Source organism: Martes martes, assembly GCF_963455335.1.
Source record: "Martes martes genome assembly, chromosome: 15".
In the NCBI taxonomy this organism is placed as follows: Eukaryota; Metazoa; Chordata; class Mammalia; order Carnivora; family Mustelidae; genus Martes; species Martes martes.
Genome location: NC_137903.1, coordinates 43,677,608 through 43,698,667, shown reverse-complemented (window position 1 = coordinate 43,698,667; position 21,060 = coordinate 43,677,608). Strand labels below are relative to the sequence as shown.

The 21,060-nt window shown below is 42.7% G+C and overlaps 1 protein-coding gene across 2 annotated transcripts in view; it reads left to right on the top strand.

Moving 5' to 3' along the window:
* Positions 1-3,651: 3,651 nt before the first annotated feature.
* Positions 3,652-21,060, top strand: part of ASTN1 (astrotactin 1) — a gene marked incomplete at both ends in the record, with an annotated part of 313,794 nt that continues 296,385 nt past the window's right edge. For both annotated transcript variants that reach the window (XM_080825173.1, XM_080825172.1), the window contains one exon: positions 3,652-3,934. In XM_080825173.1, coding sequence (XP_080681299.1) covers positions 3,652-3,934 — 283 coding nt within the window. The remainder of the gene's footprint in view (positions 3,935-21,060) is intronic.

Sequence of the window (21,060 nt, the reverse complement as noted above, 5' to 3'; positions counted from 1 at the left end):
CCATAGTCTCATTTTCTTCTGACAACTACTCTATGTTATAATTGTTTCTATTTTTAAATTAAGAATCTCAAATACAAGACACGGTGGCAGGAAGTGGCTCTTGGCCTTGTAAGGTGGAGCATGCATGTGTGTTAGTGCTCCATGAGGGGGCGATGAGACAAGGATGTGCTAGAAGGACCCACCCTGTAGATGAGGCTGGAGATTGGTCTGTTCCCCACCTGGGGAACACAGAGCAGTGCCTCACAGGTAGACAGAATGGCATGGGAGGACTGGAAATGGAAAATGGGTTTTAATTTGATTGGTGTGTATATGTGTGTCTTCAGGGGAAGGGGATAGAGATTAGAGATAAGAGAACATGCTATTTGACAGCATCTTAGTGAATATAAGTACTTGCACCTATCTGTGGCCTGTGGGGTGGGCAGAGATCACAGACTCCATTCCACTGATGGGGATACTGAAGATAAGAGTGGTCTAATCTCTGGGTGCCTGGGTGGCTTAGTCGATCAAGAGTCTGATTCTTGATTTTGGCCCAGGTCACGATCTCAGGGTCTTGAGATTGAGCTCTGAGCTGGGTGTGGAGCCTGCTTAAGATTCTCCCTCTTCCTCTCCTCCCACCCCCTTTCCCGCATATGTGTGCGTGCTCTCGCTCTCTTTAAAAAAAAAGAAAAGAAAAGAAAAGAAAAAAGAATGGTCCAATCTCACTTCCAAATATGCAAACTAAGGAGTTGAGACTTGCATCCAAACCTGTAATTTGCAACTATATCATGTTGCCTGTACACAAAGGTAATGATTGAGATGCATACAAATTTCTCCCAGTTCCATTTAAATGTAAAACATCACACAGTACAGATGTTCTAGCTTCTGTGAACTTCAACCTTTCCTCCATCTCTAGGTATTTAATTCCCTAAGAGGAGGCCCTGTGACATTATATCTGTGTTTACAGGAATTCTGTGGCAACATAGGACCTCTTTTTATTTGTACAGTTCTTTTGTGTCTGATCTTCCTATAGAGAAAGAGGTCTATAAAGGCTTGAGACAACAACATCCAACTATTTTCAAATCGATATACATTTTTCAGTGGCCATTTAATCTATGCGTGTTTCCTTTTAAATCTGAATAAGAAAGCATGTAAAAATGACCATAGATAGGCAAAGAATGCTAGATATTGACTTATGAGAAAATCAACCCCAGGGGCACCTGGGTGGTTCAGTCTGTTGGGCGTCTGCCTATGGCTTGGGTTATGGTCTCAAGGTCCTGGATCAAGCGCCATGTTCGGCTCCCTGCTCGGGCGGGGGAGGCTGCTTCTCCCTCCACCTCTGCAGCTCCCCCTGCTTGTGCTCTCTCTCTCATACATTCTTTCTCTCAAATAAATAAAAAAAAAAAGAAAACCAATCCCAAATTGTTCACTTGGGTTTTCTAAAATGACTCAACACTTCAGAAAATTAAGGATTTCAAAGTAATTGCAGATTATATGCTACTCAAAAGCAGGAGAATTTTTCCTGTCCATGCCTAGCCTAATGTCCAGCATATGGTTGGTACCCAAATGTTTACTGAATGAATGACTGTGATCCATAAATTCTGATGATAATCCATGGGTGCACCTAAATAGGCCATAACTGTGTAGTGGAAAGAGCATTAGTCAAGGAAGCCTTGTTTAGGTCTTAGCTTATTGATCTTGGGTAAATCACCTCACTCTTTCACTGGCCTTAATTTCAGCATCTGTAAAATGAGAGATTGGGCTAATAGATAATCTAGTAGTCATGTGCCATTTTCCTTGCATTCTACAAGTGTGTTTTCCAGGCATCTATTCTAATCTTTCGATAGTAAACTTTGCATAACTAAGTTTAATACTGCCTTTTATGCTAGGGAGATAGGAAAAAAAATTCCCTGGGGTCTTTCTCTCCTTCAGTACCTCTTAGGTGAGTAATAGAAATAAGAATGCATTTCAGGAAGGTCATCAGCTATAAAAAAATTTTTTTTTTGCAGTGGTTTGCAATGCTCCACGGTAATCTACCTTTGGATTAGTTCTCAGGTACACCAGATTCAAAAGACAAGTTGTAGAAGCATTTTTTGTTCTCTTTTTCATATTAAACAGATCTTCCACTCCTTAAACATGGCTCATTTTCTCTATCTCCATCCATCAACTAGGGTAACCTTGTGAAATATATGTGAAAAGTGCAAAAGCACTTTTTTTTCTTTTAAAGGACATCTGTTCACATATGCCAATAAATTAACACCAGGTGCCATGAGAATGAAATTTTTTCTAAAATGGGGTGGGGGTCCTCTTTGGAAAGTGTGGTGCATTAAATTCTTAGAGAGTAGGAACTACCTATATGAGACAGCGCTTGGTATTTAAATCAGCACTCAATAAATGATGTTGGAAGGACAAACTTTTTAATAAATGATTGGTAATCATGAGAGAGAAAGTTCAGTAAAACATCAGATTCCAGCACACACAAACCACTTTTCTGCTATGGTTTATTGCACATTGTCATCGTTTTGTTAACGCAACACTGCCCAGCTCTAGTGGAAACAAAATTTACATGGGTTATTGTTACTGTCTACACTGATCTACTTCTGATGGGGCTGGGACTGACTTGGCCAGTATCCAAGGATACTCTTTTATTCCTTTCCAGTTTATTAGGGGTGCTTAGACACTTCAGGTTTTTTTTGTTTATTTTCTTTCCCTTTCCACATTTTCTCCCATCTCTGTTATATTTACTGGGTTCTCTAAAATCAAAGGCTCACTATTTCTTCCAGCTAGTTTTACCTTTTTTATCAATTATAGCATTCCCCACATCATCTTTATATCGGTTACCTTTGATAACATTTGTAACAGAAATGAAACAAAGAGCAGAAAAAAAGTTGCCAATAAAACTTCTGATCTCCTGCTTCACCGCCCATCGTGCATTGGTTTTGTTTGCAGTTCACATCTACCTCTTGATCTATCTATATCTACAGGCCAAATATTTCTTCTAAATATTTCTGCAAAGTTAGTGCTGAGTAAAAATACATAAATCCATTTTTCTCAGCACCCGTTTCTCCAACACACGTATGCAAAACTAGTGGGTAAAAAAGACAAGAATGGGACCACCTAATCCACAAAATCATGGGGGGCTCATTTGCATTTAGAGGACCCCCCCCCACCTGTTCTCAGGAAGCGCCTTTTAAGGTGTGTGCGCCTGTATGCCCTTCCCAAGCCATCTGGATGATGATGCGAGAGGGAAGATTTTGCATTGCAAAGACCGATTTTTTAAAAATGCTGTGCAGGTAGTTCCTAGCCAAAAGCGTGCTCCTGCCGGGGGAGGCGGAGGAGAAGAAAGGCAGCAGCACCGGCGGCCTGCTGGGGGCTGACCTGATTCCCTAGAATCCTCAGCTCTCTTCCTCTCTCCTCCGACGTCCTTCCTTCCCTTCTCTCCTTCCCCCCCTTCCCTTCCCCAGCGAAGCAGCTGCGAGGAACAAAGAACGCGGGCGCTCCGGGAAGCAGCGCGCAAGCCCCGCGCAGTGCGCGCGGCGTCTGGCTCCTCGGAGCGGGGCTCTCCCGGCTCCACGTCCCTCCGCAGCCGCCCCCGCCTCCCGCGCTCGCTCGCTCCCGCCCGCTCGCCGCCTCCCCCACCTTCGCGGCGCCGGAGGAAGGCGGCCGGGGCTCAAGATGGCTTTAGCCGGGCTCTGCGCCCTGCTCGCCTGCTGCTGGGGGCCGGCGGCGGTGATGGCCACGGCCGCCGGCGACGTAGACCCATCCAAGGAGCTGGAGTGCAAGCTCAAGAGCATCACGGTGTCGGCGCTGCCCTTCCTGCGCGAGAACGACCTGAGCATCATGCACAGCCCCTCGGCCTCCGAACCCAAGCTCCTCTTCTCGGTGCGCAACGACTTCCCCGGAGAGATGGTCGTGGTGGACGACCTGGAAAACACGGAGCTGCCCTACTTCGTGCTGGGTGAGTCCCGGGGGAGGTCGAGGCGGCCCGGCGCCCCCACCTCCCCACCCCGGCTCGCTCCACACACCCACTCGCCGCCGACCTCCCCTCCCCCACTCCTACCTCCCTGGATCCGCCCCACGCCCAGCCTGCCCTCCACACCCACCTGCCGGCCGGTGCCTCGGTGCCCCCGACTTCTCCCCTAATCCGAAATGGATGCTGGGCCCTCGACCTCCCAGCAGCCCGCCCTGCCCCACAGGAGCAGGTTGCGGGAGTCTCTCTGAAACCTTTCCTGGCCTTGACCTCCCCGCTTTCCTTCAGAAACACATTGACAGAGCACTTGTCTGCGACTGGCCCGACTCCCATAAGCCCTCTCCCCGCCGCCTGGCCACATGCTCCGCTGTTTGCTTCACACCCCCGGACACCCACTCGCGCAGTGTTAACTGGGGGGAGTTAGAAACAGGTATCCTGCCCCCCCCATGGCAGGCATGTGCAGGCCACACCGCACCGGCTGGATCTCCAGCCTGCGCTCTTGGAGAGGGCCCTGTATCTCTCTCCGGGGACTGGCACTCTCTCTGGCCTTCCTGCACAACACTCAAGTTTTCTCTCCTCTTGGTGTCCAGCCTACCTTCACATTTACATGCAACAGTGCCCTCATCCAGCCACCTCCACATGCCCTGGTCACACCACAATCCCTTGGATAAAGAAATCATCCAACTGTAGTCTGTTCATACTGGTATCTCCTTTGTTCCCAACACTACCTTAGGTAGGCAAAGGCTTTCCTGCACACAGAATGGTCTTCCTGGCTGAGAGACTCCCCCTCCCTTCTTTTATTTGTTTACATTTCTCTCTGTTTCAGTACCCCTCTATTAATTTTCTTAGGCCACAAAACTCCTTCAGATCCTGGAACCTTCTAATCCACCTCTCTCACTGCCAGTTGGCAAAGATATTGTGGTGCTGCTCTAGCACCTTGCAAAGCAGGACAGGTTCATGTGACTTTGTTAACCAAAATGTCTCTCACTTTTCCTGGTGCATAGGTATCTCTCTCCCTCCTGTGCAAGCCCACCACGCAATCCATTTCTTTAGTGATGTTGTAAATCATCCTTATTTTGCCATGAGAGAATTCAAAGATAACCCAATTCATAGTTACTCTCTACATCCAAAAACTGACAAACAACAAAACTGTCCAGGAGGCAGATGTCCCATCTACTTAATGTCCTACCAACTGGAATTCACTTTGTAGGAACACGGCTTCCTGATAGCCATACGTAGGTTAGAGCCACATATGGAATGTCCTCTAACACCTCCCGGGTGCTCTTTGTCCACAAGAGATCTCTTCACATTGCAAACATTAAGATGTGGGTGAGTAAACCCCTACTTTCCAGTCCCTATGGAAAAGCGATTTCGAAAATTGCCTGGTCCTTCAAAAAGTTGGTTTGCAGTTCCTGGAATGCGGCTCAGCTGACCCCGTTAAGTGCAGCCTACACACTTGATGGCATTACTTATTTTTGCATTAGAAACACAACCAATACCATAATAAAAACTGGGAGCTGGCTGGGAATGGGGACACTGTGGATATGCCTCTCATTAAAATGTACAATTGCGGGGTTATTCAGTGGATGTAAATTTTGCGTGGAAGTCATGCTGATGTGCAAGTACAATCTGTTCGTCGTAATATACAAGAACGGGTATAGGGAATTATGTGTTTCTAAAGAGCCTGTTTGGGGCTCTACACGCGGTGTTTACCATGCACGAGGAGGGCTGTGTGTGGTGCATGAAAAAAAGGGAAATTGGACTAGCAGGTCTTCAAAACCCCACTTCGTTTTTTGCAGCATCCCAAAGCCGGGGCCTGAAGCCGTGATGCGCCTGCTAGGACCCAGTGTGCACAGCAAAAGACCAGATGTTAAAGAATGGGGTTTCTGCACCTCTGTGCAGAGCTGCCCACTGCAGCACCCTGCTGGAGTTGCTATGGTAACCTCCTGCAACTTGGCATTTACATACAGAAACAGACACTCTCCCTTCAGGGCCAGATGCATTTCCTAAATGCATCCATTGTGTCCTTGCCACCGCCTCCCCCCAGTCACTGGGGGCATGTTCAGACCCAGTATTCCCAGGGGGAATAGGAGTCACCATCAGCTTGGGTGGGGGAGGAGAACTTGGCAGAAAGGTATAGTCCAAGTTCATGGAGGGTAGACTCAAGTGTGTAGTTGTTCTCCTCCAAGTTAAGTTTTGTGATCTTGGATTCTGTCATTCATGGCCAGTAGTGAGGGCTGTAGTGACTTTAATTTGGAGATTTCCCTACTCTTATCTCTGGAACTTAGTTTGCTGAAGCCATTCCCCTGGAGGACTATGAATCCACCAATCCTGGGAAATTATTGATCATTTGCTTGCTCAGCACTCCTAGGTACTCTTAGGAGAGAAAAGTTAAAAAAATAAAAGGCCCCTGCCCTCCGGTTCTCTCTAGTCAGTGGAAACACAGACTGAAATACTGGCAGGAGTTGTAAGTAATATGGATGGTAAGGGATGTAGGAATTCTAAGGAAGGAATGACTGGTGTGGCAAGAGCCAACTCCATGGATGCCATAGGCTTGACTAGGGACCTTGACCCAAATCAGGTACTTTGGTTTCCTTTTGTCTCCAAGGATCAAGTTCTCTTACTTCAGTGAGGCAAACAGGGGTGTTATCCTTTTGACTATAGCCAGCTTCTCCAGCCTCACAACCCTGCAGTCCTGCTGTGGCCTTTTAGGACTCCCTCGAGACTTGGCATGTGCTGTTTCCTCTACCTAGAATGCTCTTTTCCCCTTAGCAGCCATCTCTTCTTCCTTCTAAACCCTCCACACCAATCATGTCTCTAGGAAGCCTTCCCACACTCCTACCAAGGCACAAAAGTCATCCCATTCCTGTGCTCTTTGTGTGGATTAAAAAAAAAAAAATCAAAATACAAATGATCAGAATTAAAGATGGATTCAATTTGGCATGGTCTAGGGGGAGGCGAAGTCACTTGAAGTCATGGAACAAAGATAAGCAGACGGTGGGGGTCAGAGTGCATATGGGATGGCCTGCCGTGCGTATGGTGAGTACAGAGACTGGCCTCATGGTAGGAGAGCAGTCAGGATGGGGCCTGGCTCTGTAGAGTAGAGCATGGTTTTCTATGTAGAAGCCAGCCAGTGGAAGGCTGACTTGACCTAGAAAGCTGTGAAGCCTGACTCCCAGAAGCGGCCTCAGCATCGGGTCCTGGCAGAGTATCTTGTAGGATAATCCTGCAGGGTGTTGGAGGGGGCGCTGGTATCTCCTGTCCTTTTAAGTGAGTTTGCAAATTGTGATGCAAGGGCTATATGAGACTTTCAGTTGTGCTTTGTTTGGCTACGTGTAATTTTAAAATGTGTTGAATTTGAATGTTTTCACTCAAGGCCTGCCATCTCGAGATTGTCATACTTCCATTCACGTCATGGTATTTCTCTGACAACTCTAAGCCAGATAATCTAAACCTGCTTTCAGCAGTGTTGCAAAATGCTATAATATCTCAAAGTAGCAGCAGTTTCCAATGTAAGACTTTTTTTTTTTTTTTTAAGATTTTATTTAATTTGACAGACAGAGATCACAGGTAGGCAGAGAGGCAGGCAGAGAGAGAGGAAGGGAAGCAGGCTCGCGGCTGGGCAGAGAGCCCGATGTGGGACTCGATCCCAGGACCCTGGGATCATGACCTGAGCTGAAGGCAGAGGCTTTAACCCACTGAGCCACCCAGGCGCCCTCCAATGTAAGACTTTTAAGTTCGTGGACCTAGGGACCAAAAAGAAGAGTCTATAAAAGCAAGCATAAGTGTTTTCTTTGGGGGGTAGGAGGTGTCTTAAGGATTTCAATCCAGGAGGCACATTGCCCATGGAAAAACAACATAATGCTCAAATTGCAAGCAGAGAGTACGGGTTTATAAAAGCAAGACCCGCACGGTCACAGAACTTGTTCTGAAAGAATTATGATTGGCCTGGACAGAGTTAAACTGTAGATTGTAGGGTTGGCTATTTAGCTAACAGGTGTTACATTGGATTTCAGTCCAAAGTAGAAGGATGTGTTCCAGGAGGTGGTCTGGTTGCAACTGACAAGTTGTAACTGATGAGGGCAAAAGTTCACGGCTGTTCTGGAGAATTGAAACAAGTGCATGGGCCCTGCTTCCTCAATGTCCTCCCCACCCTATTTTGAACAATAGCAATGTTTATTTCACTTTGGGATTTTCCTTAAAAGGCCTTATTACCCTCTCAGGAGAATATCAAAAGTTTCCTAATTTGCCAGTGGAAATTTCATATATCTCAACAAAAACTTTGTATCTCAGCTTTCAAAACAGTAGACATTCTTGCTTTGGAGGCACATTTGATTTTGAGACAATTGGCGAACCTGAAATGTAGCTTCTGCATTGAAGTGTGGTTTTCTGGGCTGCGAACGGAACAGATTTATCAGACTATTTGAAAAGGATTCTCCTGTTTCAGACCCAACCGCGGAGCTTGTGCATGCGTAAAACTTAATGAAGAAAGCTGTTTCTCTTGAGCCTTGGGGTTTAGTTTTAGCTATCATGGCTTTTGACTGAAGAAGGTGCTCCTCAAGATAAATCAATCAGCCTGTAGATATGTAGTGAGTTCCCACATGCAAGGTGCTGTTTAAACTGTCTGGAGCAGCCCAGTGTGGTGGTTAAGAGAACAGGCTTTGAAGACCGACGTAGTGTCAACTCCTGGCTTTCCACTTCTTCCAACAGTGGAGAAAAGTAAGGATCGGAGAGGTTAAATAATTTACTCAGAGTCACACAGCTAAGAATGGATGGATCCATCACTCGAACTCAGGTCAGTGTTACATTTAAATCTTTCTCTTAGTTACTATTTTATGCCTTGAAATTTCTCAAAATCTGTTCTTTTTCATGGTTGGATGAAAGAAGTCCTGGCAATGGTCAGACTAGGAAAAATACACTAACCTAGTTTGGACAGAAGAATCCTTTATGATTTCTATGTAAACACCTTTTGGATATCCTTGCCCATTGGGTGATGTCTCACACGAGGCTTTAATGAAGAAGGGAAGGAACTTCATCAAGAAATATTTGCCCGAGTAGGTGTACTTACCTAAGTAGAATTGGGGAATTCTTCTTTATAGCACCCGGGTTTGGGTAGCCATGTTCCTTGGTGTGTTTTGGCACCCACAGTCCTGAGGAACAACCTGGGATACATGGGAAGGAAGATACATGTCCAGTGGTCTTCTTAGAAAGATCCCACGGAAATGCAAACTGAGAATCCCAAGAAGAGGGCTCGCCGTTATGTGGAGCCGTCCAGAGGATGCTGTGGTTTTAGCTCCTTGTCCAAGACCACTGCTTTATTGTTTTAAGTGGCCTTATGCTTAGAATCCACCGTCAGAGCCCAGGGGAGCTGCCCGAATAGCGGTTTCTGAACTTTTTTTTTTTTTTTAATATTATTTATTTATTTATTTATTTGAGAGGTAGAGAGAGACAGTGAAAGACAGAGAGCATGAGAGGAGAGAGGTCAGTGGGAGAAGCAGACTTCCTGCTAAGCAGGGAGCTGGATGTGGGACTCGATTCCAGGACTCCAGGATCATGACCTGAGCCGAAGGCAGTCGCTTAACCAACTGAGCCACCCAGGCGCCCCGCAGTTTCTGAACTTTTTAATTGGCTTCTAGCATAATTAATACCGGGCATAATTTTCTACCTTCCTACAAAAGGCGAGCTTTTGCCCAATACGAAACAGCCCTAATTTTTTTCACGTATCTCTCCATCTCCCCATTTGAGAATAAGTGTAAAATTCGTTTCTTTTCCTTCCTTTTACTCTCTGTACTCTGCCGCTTAGGTTAACAGTAAGCAGATCTGTATACAGTGGCAGCTCATCCAAGACACGGGGTATGAATGGCAGCAATCTTCAAATAGGGTCTTCTACGCTTACACAACTCATACTAGCAGAATGCACTCATTTATAACATTGAAAGGTTTATTATTTACTGTTTGTCTACAGAAATGTAGATTTTTACATCAAAGGCATTTTGAATGCAAGAATGATGAATTTTACAACACTTCAAATGCTCTTCTAAATATAGTGATAGGTTTGAATGCACGTCATTGGAGTTTTTGAAGGAAAAATAAAATACAAGCTTAATTTCTTTATTTTTCTTTGTGGAGTAAAGATTGAGGACTTGTTTTATAGAAAAAATATATATTTATGGTTCTTTTTTTTTTTAAGGAATGTAATTAAACCCAAAAGGCTAGTAGTGTCTCAGATTAAGGCCAGTTTATGGGAACAGAACTTGGCATCCTTTCAGCAGGAACATGCCGAGTCTTTATTTCTCCACTTTTACACCAAGTTCAAATATATGCACGCAGATGGCAGAACAAGCTCTATTTTGAGCAAGTTAATCTCTCAGGACAAGTTAAAGCCTATGGTAATTTCTGATGTACCATAATTTGGCATCTATCGTCATATTTTTATTAGAAATATGTAATAGTTATTATTTTATTTTTTAATCACATATAATTTAAAACTTTTAGAAAACATAATGAAGTGCCTCTATTGACTCCAAGATTTCCAAGGAATACAATTTGTACAAATTAAATTGGTGCCAATGGTGATCTAAATTGATGCGTGACAACTTTTATCAAGCAGTTTGGTGTTACATAGTAAAGTTGACAACATGCATGCCTCACAGCTCAGTGATTCCACTTTTCAGTATTTATCACACAGGAATTTGTATATGCATGTTGTTAACCTTAAAAATAAAAGTTATTTTACCAGCAAATAATGGGTTTATTTGGGAAGAGCAGAGAATTGCAGATGAGGAAGTACAAGCTATGGCAAAACCATGGGCAAGTCTAACAAAAAAAGGAGGGAAATGTTATTGTATGGAGAAGAAGGAAGAGGTTGGGGGGGTTGTTTTGAATGAAAGTCTGTTGGAAAAAAGCAAGAATTCAGGGTGATGATAATTTGTCATCAGCTGAGTTGCAAAGGCTAGTCGGCTTCTTCTAGAAGATTCAGTTCCATCTTTTCCTGTTGGGACCTGTCGTTGATCATTCTTTCCAAGGGGTGATTCTTCTGTTGGGGTTTGTAACTGACAGTTCTCCCTGTGATTGACGTTGAGTGGTAGGGGACCCCGTTCTAGCCTCCCCACTTCACATTAGTGAGGTTTCCCCATTATTAATTTTTTTCACTACACAAGAATATGTGTAGTAGCAGTGTTAGTCATAGCAAAACTTGGAAACAACCCAGTGTCCATTAACAGGAGGCTAGAAGGCTAGGAGATGTTATAATCATCCCCTGGAATGTTATCCAACCCTGAGAATAAATGAGTTTCAGCCACATTATACCAACATGAATACATCTCACAATGGTAATGTTAAGTGAAGATAAACAACTAGCTGAAAAATACATAGAGCACCGTTTCATTTATATAAAATTCAAAATAACAACACATTGTTTGAGGATATGTAAAGCTGTAAATTTTTTATGAGAAGCAAAGAAACAACACAAAAGAAAGGATGGGTGTTACCTCTGGTGGAAAGGGAAGATAACGGAAGGGGGAGGGAAAGAAGAGGGGCTTCTGACATTCTGGCAGTAATTCATTTTTGTTTTACTTCCTTTTTTTAAAAAAAAATAAACTTAGCTTTTTTTTTTTTAAGATTTTTATTTATTTATTTGACAGACAGAGATCACAAGGAGGCAGAGAGGCAGGCAGAGAGAGAGGAGAAGCAGGCTTCCTGCTGAGTAGAGAGTCCGATGCAGGGATGCAGGGCTCGATCCCAGGACACCGGGATCATGACTTGAGCCGAAGGCAGAGGTTTTAACCTGCTGAGCCACCCAGGAGCCCCTAAACTTAGCTTTTTATAACAGATTTACAGAAAAATTGCAAAGATAGTGCAGCATTCTCAAACCCCACACCCATTTTTTTCCTGTTACATCTTATATTGGTATGGTACATTTATTACAATTAAAGAACCAATATTGATATATTAGTATTAACTGAAGTCCATCCTTTATTTAGATTTCCTTAGTTTTTACCTTGAGTCATCAAGTCTCCTTAGACTCTTCTTGGCTGTGGCCGTTTTTCGGACTCGTTTTTGATGACCTCAACAGTTTTGAGAAGTATTGGTCAGTTATTTTGCAGGATGTCCCTCAGCTGGGTTTTGTTTTTCTTTCCTCAAGATGAGATTTGGGCTATGAGTTTGGGGGAGGAATCAATTTTCATCCAATGTCAAGGGCACATTTTGTCAACATAACTTAGCATTGTTGCTGTTGACCTTGATCACCTGGCTGAAGTAGAATTTATCATATTTTCCACCATACATTACTCTTTCTCCCTTTCCACGCCGTGCTCTTTTATTTTTATTTTAATTTTTATTTTTTAAAGATTTTTATTTATTTATTTGACAGACAGAGATCACAAGTAGGCAGAGAGGCAGGCAGAGAGAGAGGAGGAAGCAGGCTCCCCGCTAAGCAGAGAGCCCGATGTGGGGCTCGATCCCAGGACCCCGGGATCATGACCTGAGCCGAAGGCAGAGGCCCCAACCCACTGAGCCACCCAGGCGCCCCCATGCTGTGCTCTTTTAAAGAAGTCACTATGTATAGCTTATACTAAGGAGATGGGAAGTTATGGTCCACCATTTAGAGAGTGGGGTATCTATGTAAATTATTTTGAATCATTGTACATGAGACAGTTGTCTCTTATCTTTTATTAATGTATTTAATCATTTGTTTATATCATATGGACTCAAAAATACTTATTTTAGCTTTTGGGTTATAATCCAGTACTACTTTCTTGATTTTATTGCTGAAATGGTTCCAGCTTTGGCTAATGGGGAGCTCGTCAGTTGGCTTCTGTGTCCCTTTGACATACCCTCATCAATGTGGGTGTTTCTTTGTTTTTTTTTTTTAACATTTTGTTACTCTCTGTCACTTCCTGCTCCAGCTCATTTTGTATATTGCCTACCCACCCTGCCCCCAGAGTTCTAGAATCAGCTCTTTCTCCAATTAGCCCCGATTTTTTTCATTGGAGAATGGTGTTAGAAATCCAGATCTAGGCACTGGATTGTGTATATTTATTTATACAGGGGTGTTGTTGCTTCTAGGCTCTCTCAGCTGATAGAGCAAGGAAATACATGTGTGTATACTAACTCATATGTACACACATATCTATAAATATTTCTATATGTAACCATCTGTATCTTATTAAACTAAGCATGAATTCATGCTGATGTATCTGGCTCTAGTCCACTATCTAATTATCGTGATCTAATCCATGGATCATTCTAACCTCCTTGTTTTGTTCACCCCAGACAGCAGGGAGAAATCTGGTTCTCACTATCGTCCATCCTCTTATTTAATAACTCAATTCCACTATCCATCTATAATAGTATCGGAATTGTTTACCCATACCCCAGTGGGGAAGACTTGATCAATCCAAGTACAATGCGTACATACAGCATCTGTTCTCTTTAGTCTTTTTTTTTTTAAATTTTATTTATTATTTTAATTTTTTTTTTTTAAGATTTTATTTATTTACTTCACAGACGGATCACAAGGAGGCAGAGAGGCAGACGGAGGTGGGGAGGGGTGAAGCAGGCTCCCCGCCGAGCAGAGAGCCCGATGCCGGGCTTGATCCCAAGACCTTGAGATCATGACCTGAGCCAAAGGCAGAGGCTTAACCCACTGAGCCACCCAGGCGCCCCTGTTCTCTTTAGTCTTAAAAGATCAGCCAGATGACTTAGGTCAGCACCCCTCCCTTCCAGGGAGATTGTTTCATACATCTTTGATGCACTTAGTACTTCGTCTCCTTCCGTGTTCCATCCCAGGATCACCCAGCCTCCTAAATGATTTTTCTTTTAATTTTTGCACACATTAAGTTTGGCTCTTTGTGTTCTAAAGTTCTGGGGTTTTTAATAACTGAAATGCATCGTGTCAAATATCTACAAGTATAGCATCACACAGAGTAGTTTTCCTGCCCTACAAAATCCCTTGCCCTTCCCCCATCTACCCCTCCACTCCTACGTCCAAACTGGCAACCACGCATCTTGACTGTGGCCACAGTTCTGCCTTCTTTAGAATGTTATACAATTAGCATCTTACAGTATGTACCCTGTACCCTTTTCAGACTTGCCTCTTCTCACCTAGCATTATGCATTTACAATTCACCCACATCGCTCTCTTTCCCTTTTTTCTTTTTCTTTTTCTTTTTTTTTTTTGGCTTAATAGCTCATTCGTTTTTATTGCTGAATAATACTCCGCTGTATGAATATACCACAGTTTGTTGACCTGTTCACCTGTGGAAGAACATTTGGTTGCTTCCAGTTTTGCGCAATGATGAATAAAAGCGCCATAAATATTAGCGTATGGGTTTTGGTGTGCTCTCTTTTCATTCTGTTGCAATTTCAGTGCAGAGGTGTGAGTTAATCAGACTCCTCAATTTACGGTACGTTTTATCATAGGCCTTATGAAAACCCTCCTCTTTCCAGTAGTTCATGGATTAAGCTGTTTGTTTCTCTTTATTGCTATCCCTGTTCCCACCTACACTTCCCCATAGGCAACCATTCTAATTTCCCTAATGATTCTCTTTTTTAGGGGGTACGTGTTCTCGCAACACACGAATAGTCTTGTGTTCACATATTTTGACCTTAGCTAAATGGTGATCTACTACAACATACTAATTCTTCTTTCAGTCACCACTATATTTTTAAGACCTACTCATGTCACTAAGGGCAAATAGAGCCCCACATTGTCCCATGGAGCGTTCTGTAATAATGATAGTGTTCTACCTCTGCCTTAGGCAGTATGGTAGTCCCTACCCACCTGTGGCCCTTCAGCACTTGAAATGTAGCTAGTGCAGAGGAAGAGATAAATTTTTTACTTTTTTTTTTTTTTTAATTTTTTACTTTTTAAAAAAATTTGGCTAGTTGACATTTAAGTAACCTCATGTGGCTGATGGCTGTCATGTTGAATAATTTCTGTGTTGAACATTTCCATTATTACTGCAGAAAGTTTATTGGGTCGTACAGGTGTAGCCCATTGGCTCTGATTGCCGCGGAGCCCTCCGTGATTGGCACCCACCACATATACCCATCTTTTCAAAGATGGATACGGGGTCACCTCCAGATCCTCATCACTATAAATAATGGCACAGTTATCATCTTTGTGCATGTTTCCTTGGGGACTGTGGTTAAAATTTCTCAGGGATCTATAAGCAGGAGTAGAATTGCTGCTTCATAAAGATTATGTATTTATTTTGACTGTCAAATTGTGCTCAGAATGGCTGTACTCGTCTGCACGCCCATCAGAAGTATTTGAGGGTTCTAAACGCCAATACCCCCGCCAACACTTGTCTTTATTCCGTGTTCTCCTATTTGTCAGTTTGCTAACTGTAAAGTGATATCTCATTGTTATTTCGTATTTTCAGAAACATTTTAAATACTAAGAAGATTATCCCTTTGACTGTAGTAGGAGTTACAAATAAATTTTTCTCCCAGATTACTGTATGCCTCTTGATTCTGCCCATGTTTTTGTGTAGTTGGTGGTTTTCCAAAATCTTTGGAATTTTCTGGAAGTTAGTATTTATTTTTGGCTTCCATACCTTAAGTCTCAGTTGGAAAGTTCTTCCTCACTTTAAGATTATAAAAGGATTCATCATTTTCTCTTTTAAGAGTCTAAAGGCTTCATTCTTTGCATTTAAATATTTGATATATTTTGAACATTCTGACATTCTGTGAGCTATAACCTTATCCAGATGTAACTGTAGGAAGTACCAACTTTAGCTCTCCAGATGGTTACTCAGATGTCTCCGTGCCATTTATTAAATAGTTTGTGATTTCCCCCTTTGATTAGAAGTGTCATCTTTATCACATACTGAATTCCTCAATACATTTAGGTCTATATGAACTTCTGTTCTAGTAATATATATATATATAGATAGATATTTATCTATGTATATATGCCTATCCACATTGCTTTAATTATTGAAGCTCTACTCTATACTGTAGTATGTTTTCTTTTTTAAAGATTTTATTTATTTACTTGGCAGAGAGAGAGAGAGATCACAAGTAGACAGAGACAGGTGGGGCTGGGGGTGGGGAACAGGCTCCCTGCTGAGCAGAGAGCCCAATGTGGGGCTCGATCCCAGGACCCTGAGATCTTAACCTGAGCCAAAGGCAGAGGCTCTAACCCACTGAGCCACCCAGGCGCCCATATGCTGTAGTATGTTTTTTAATTTTCGGTAGGACTAGTCACCATCGGCTGGCTGCTGTTCCTTTTCAGAGTTTTCTTCACCATTTCTTTTTTTCAAATAGACATTCAAAGAAGCTTGTCCAGTTCTTAAAAAAACAAACAAAACAAAAAGACAATAACAGAACCTAGATATTTTTGTTTAAAATCTTGTGACAATTTTTAATTAACTCAGGGAGAATTAAATTCTTTTGATGTTGAGTTTTTCTGCTTAAGAACTTGGTGTGTGTGTTTAGGCTTCTGGTTTGCCCTTTAGTACAGTTTTAAAGGTTCTTCTTTCTCCTCATAAAGTTCTTGTACTTTTCTTGTGAATTTAGTTCTAGGCATTTTGTCTTTTTGTACTATAATAAAAGAAGTATTTTATATACACATAAATAGCATATATTTTATATGTAGGTATATATGTCCTAAATGATTACAATTTGTGTATATCAAAGACCTTGATATTCATGTGTTAATTTTCAGCTGCGACTGTCTTACTACATTCTTTAGCTATGGTTGTGTTTTAGTTGGTTCTCTTGGATATTTTAGTTATTCAGGCATATCATAGGCAAATACTGATCATTGATATTGTCCCCTCAAATTTTCATTTCTTTGCTTTTATTTTCCTGCCTAATTACACTGGTAGTAATTACAGTACAATGTCAACTAAAAATGTGATAATGTAATTTCTTGTCTTTTCCTGACTTTCATGGTAGCAACACTACTGTCTTGCCATTATGATAATTGCTTTGTGTTAAGATTGACAAACATTATTATGGAAGAATTGAGTGTTTATTTATCAAGAGTGACTTTTTGGAAGATTTTATTTATGTATTTATTCAAGAGAGGGAGAGAGAGCGTGCAAACAGGGGGAGGATCAGAGGGGAAAGGATAGGGAAGGGGAAAGAATCTCAGGTAGACTCTGGGCCAAGCTATAGAGCCCGATGTGGGGCTCAATCTCCTGATCCCAAAATCATGACCTGAGCCAAAACCAAGAGTCCAACACTTAACTGAGAAGTAAACCAAGAATGAATTATTTAAAATACTGAAATTTTCTTAGTATATATAATCATGTGATTTTTCTCCTTAGATTGATTGATTGATTGATTGATTTTATTTGAAAGACGGAGATCACAAGTAGGCAGAGAGGCAGGCAGAGAGAGAGAGGGGGAAACAGGCTCTCTGCCAAGCAGAGAGCCCGATGTGGGGCTCATTCCCAGGACCCCAGGATCATGACCTGAGCCAAAGGCAGAGGCTTTAACCCACTGAACCACCCAGGCGCCCCTCTCCTTAGATTTATTAAAAGGATAAATTTTATGAGTGGATTTTCTAATCTTGAACTATCCTTGCATTCCTGAAACAACCCTCCCTGGGTAAATAGTGAATTATTCTTTTAATGTGTTCCTGGATTCTGTTTGCTAATATTTTATTAAGGATATTTTGTGCCAGAATTCCTAAGTAAAGTTAGCCTGAGATTTTCTTTCTCTGTGTGTGTAATCTTTGGCAGGATTTGGTATCAATTTTATATTTACTTTATAAAATAATATATATAATACATATATTATATATATAATAAAATAATTTTATTATTATAAAATAATTTTTAAGTTTTCTTTGTTTGCTCTAGAGTAATTTATATAGCATTGAAGTGACCTATAAAGCCAGTAGCCAGAGCCACTGTCCTACACAGTGTGGTAAATGTAATGACTGAGTTAAGAACTGGTTGATTTGTTAGTCAACAATGAACTACTAGATGAGACAGGATAATGGGAAATTCTTTCCAGAGAAAGTATTCTGAGTTGAGATTAAAGGATGGTGGGATTTAATCTGGTAATCATGAAGGTTCTCAGTTTTCAGGACAAGTTATGAGCTCCATCAGAAGGGAACAGGAAGTAGAAAGTGTAAAAACCAAAATGGGAGAAAGGAAGTGCATATAAAGGAAGTCTATTTATTTCTCTCAAATAGAGCAATATTTTAGTGCCATGTTTGGGACTTATGTCGAAAGTTGACAGCCTTTAGTAAAGGGGGTGTGAAGCTAAGGATATAAACCATAGAAATGCCTGGTGAGACTCTTTCACCCTTGCTAGTTTCTTGGTGGCTTTTGGAACTCTAAATAGTGAGGAAAGACTTTCAGTGCATCTGCCACACCATGTAGCTCCATGACACAGCATTCCCAATAAAACCTGTGTACATATTAGCATTATCTGGAGATGCGCAGTGCAAGTCAGGGCATATCCAGTGACCTTGACAGGTGGCTTCAGATTGTCCTGTTCCCCCTGTATATCTAACTTTCCTCCTCAATTTTGGAAATTAAAATTCACTCATTTCTCCCCATTATAATCTCATCCTGTGCCTTGACCTTTTTCTCTTCCCCACGTCCCTTCTCCTTTGTTTCCCAGTGTCCTTTGGCTGGCTCTTTTCAGTTTAGTACTAATCAGAATATAGTCTGAAAGGGTACAGTGGCAAAAAGTGTACTACATTATTGAGAGGTGTCCTCTGAGCACGTTCTTGTAAAGTTCTCTCAGCACACATGAGGGGTGGCCATTCCCTCTTTTCTTTGCTGATGCTTCCGTACCAAGTGTTCTTAGCCTCAGCATCATGAATGGGCTCTGAGTCCATTAAGTATAAAATCTGTGTGTAAGTGCAATTTCCTGGAAGGAGAGTCTGTAGCTTAATCAGATTTTTAAAGGGATACTGTAAGTAGGAAAGAGGTTAATCTTCTGGAACAATGAGACCTTTACAAATAACTTGAAGAAGAAAAAATTATTCTCTCGCAGCCGACAGTTCCAGGGGGAGGGGTTCAGTTTGGAAGGGCAGCTCCGTGCCACGCACTTCTTCAGAACCCAGGGTCCTTCTGTCTTGCTGCTCTTCCCCCCGCCCCCGGGTTTCATCCTCTCCTGCCTGGACCAGCAGGTTGACCAGCATGTGTTTCTACTTATAGGAGGGAGAGGGTCAGAAGTACAGGGTGACGATATTCTTTTTGTTTAAACCAGTGAGATAAATATTGCTCATATCCCATCTGCTCCCATACCCTTGGTGAGAACTTTGTCACATGCTCTAAGTCCAGGAAAACGATGCTGGGAACTTCAGTCTCAGCTGGGTGACCATGTGCTCAACCTAAATTCTAGGCAGAAAGACAGAGAGGATACGGAGAGTCTGAGTGGCTCAGGCAGTGAAGTGTCTGACCTTGGTTTCAGCTCAGGGCATGATCTCAGAGTCCTGGGATCGAGCCCTGCATCAGGCTCCACGGTCAGCGGGGAGCCTGCTTGAGAGTCTCTCTCTGCCTCTCCCTGCTCTCACGCTCTCTCTTGCTCTCTCCTTTTCTCTCTCTTTCTCTCAAATAAATAAATAAGTAAATAGATCTTTAGAAAAAAAGAAAGAGAGGATAGATTTTTGGGAAAAAGGGCAGTCGCTGTCACAGGAACTTCAAAAAAGTAAAGAACCAGCCTTCTAGACCCATACCCTCTCCTCTCCTTCCAGAAGACCCTTCCTTTCTGAAAGTGCACACCTTCACCTTTGTCACCTTCTGCCCCTACTTCTTCCTATTCTTGGTACTGCCCCTCTGTTTTTTTCTGTTTCATCTCCTGCCTTCACCCAAGCACCTTGCCTGAACCATGTAGACCTTGGTCAAAAACCTATTCTTAAAAGGCAAGATAGCAAATATTTTAGGCTTTTCAGGATAGATGGTCTGTTGCAACTACCTAACTCTATCTTTGTGGTAGAAAAGCAGCCACAGACTATAAGAAAATGAATGCGTGTGGCTGTCCCATTCAAACTTCGTTTTCACAAATAAGCAAGTGGCTTACATGTCGCCATTTACCAACCCCTGATGTAGACAATAGATCCCATTTCTTACTTCATAAATTCCTTGCTTCCCAGCCCCTCACTGACCTTCAAAACCCCATTTCATTCACTGGTAACTATGGTCACAGTCCCTCATCCCTGAAAGTCCTCCCGCTCTGAAACTGGCCAGCTCATACCACAAACTTCTTCCCAGCTCTTTCCTGCTCTCTCTTACACGCTGACTGATAAGATGACCCTTGAAATTCACCATTTCATTGATCCCTTTTTTTCAAGAGAAGATTTTATTTATTTATTTGAGATAGAGCAAGAGAGAGAGAGCATGAGCAGGGGGAGGGGCAGAGAGAGTCAGAGAAACAGGCTCTCCGCTGTGCAGGAAGCCCAGCGCCGGGCTGGACCCCAGGACTCCGAGACTGTGACTTGAGTCGAAGGCAGACACTTCACTGACTGAGCCACCCGGGCGCCCCTTCATTGATCCTTTCATTTTCCTTATGTCTATTAGAATGCTTCTGGCTACTCTTTCTTTTCCTGTAGCACCTTTTTATTAGAACCCTCAATTTCATTGCTTTTTGTTATTATACAGCATCTACTAGTAAATGTCCAAATTTGGATCAGTTCCCCCATTTCTACACGCTTTACTTTGACCCCCAGACTGAATGCCAAGGATTCGTATGTAAATTCTCCCATTTGTCTGGATTGGTGAGATTGGTGATACCATACTTATCTGGGTTCTTTTTTTTTTTTTTAAGATTTTATTTATTGGGGCACCTGTTGGCTCAGTGGGTTGAGCCTCTGCCTTTGGCTCGGGTCATGGTCTTGGGGTCCTGGGATTGAGCCCTGCATCTGGCTCTCTGCTTTGCCGGGGGGCCTGCTTCCCCCCCCACCTCTCTGCCTGCCTCTCTGCCTACTTGTGATCTCTCTCTCTGTGTCAAATAAATAACATCATAAAAAATATGTTATTTATTTATTTGACAGAGAGAGAGAGAGATTACAAGTAGGCAGAGGCAGGCAGAGAGAGAGGGGGAAGCAGGCTTTCTGCTGAGCAGAGAGCCCAGTGTGGGGCTTGATCCCAGGACCCTGAGATCATGACCTGAGCCAAAGGCAGAGGCTTAACCCACTGAGT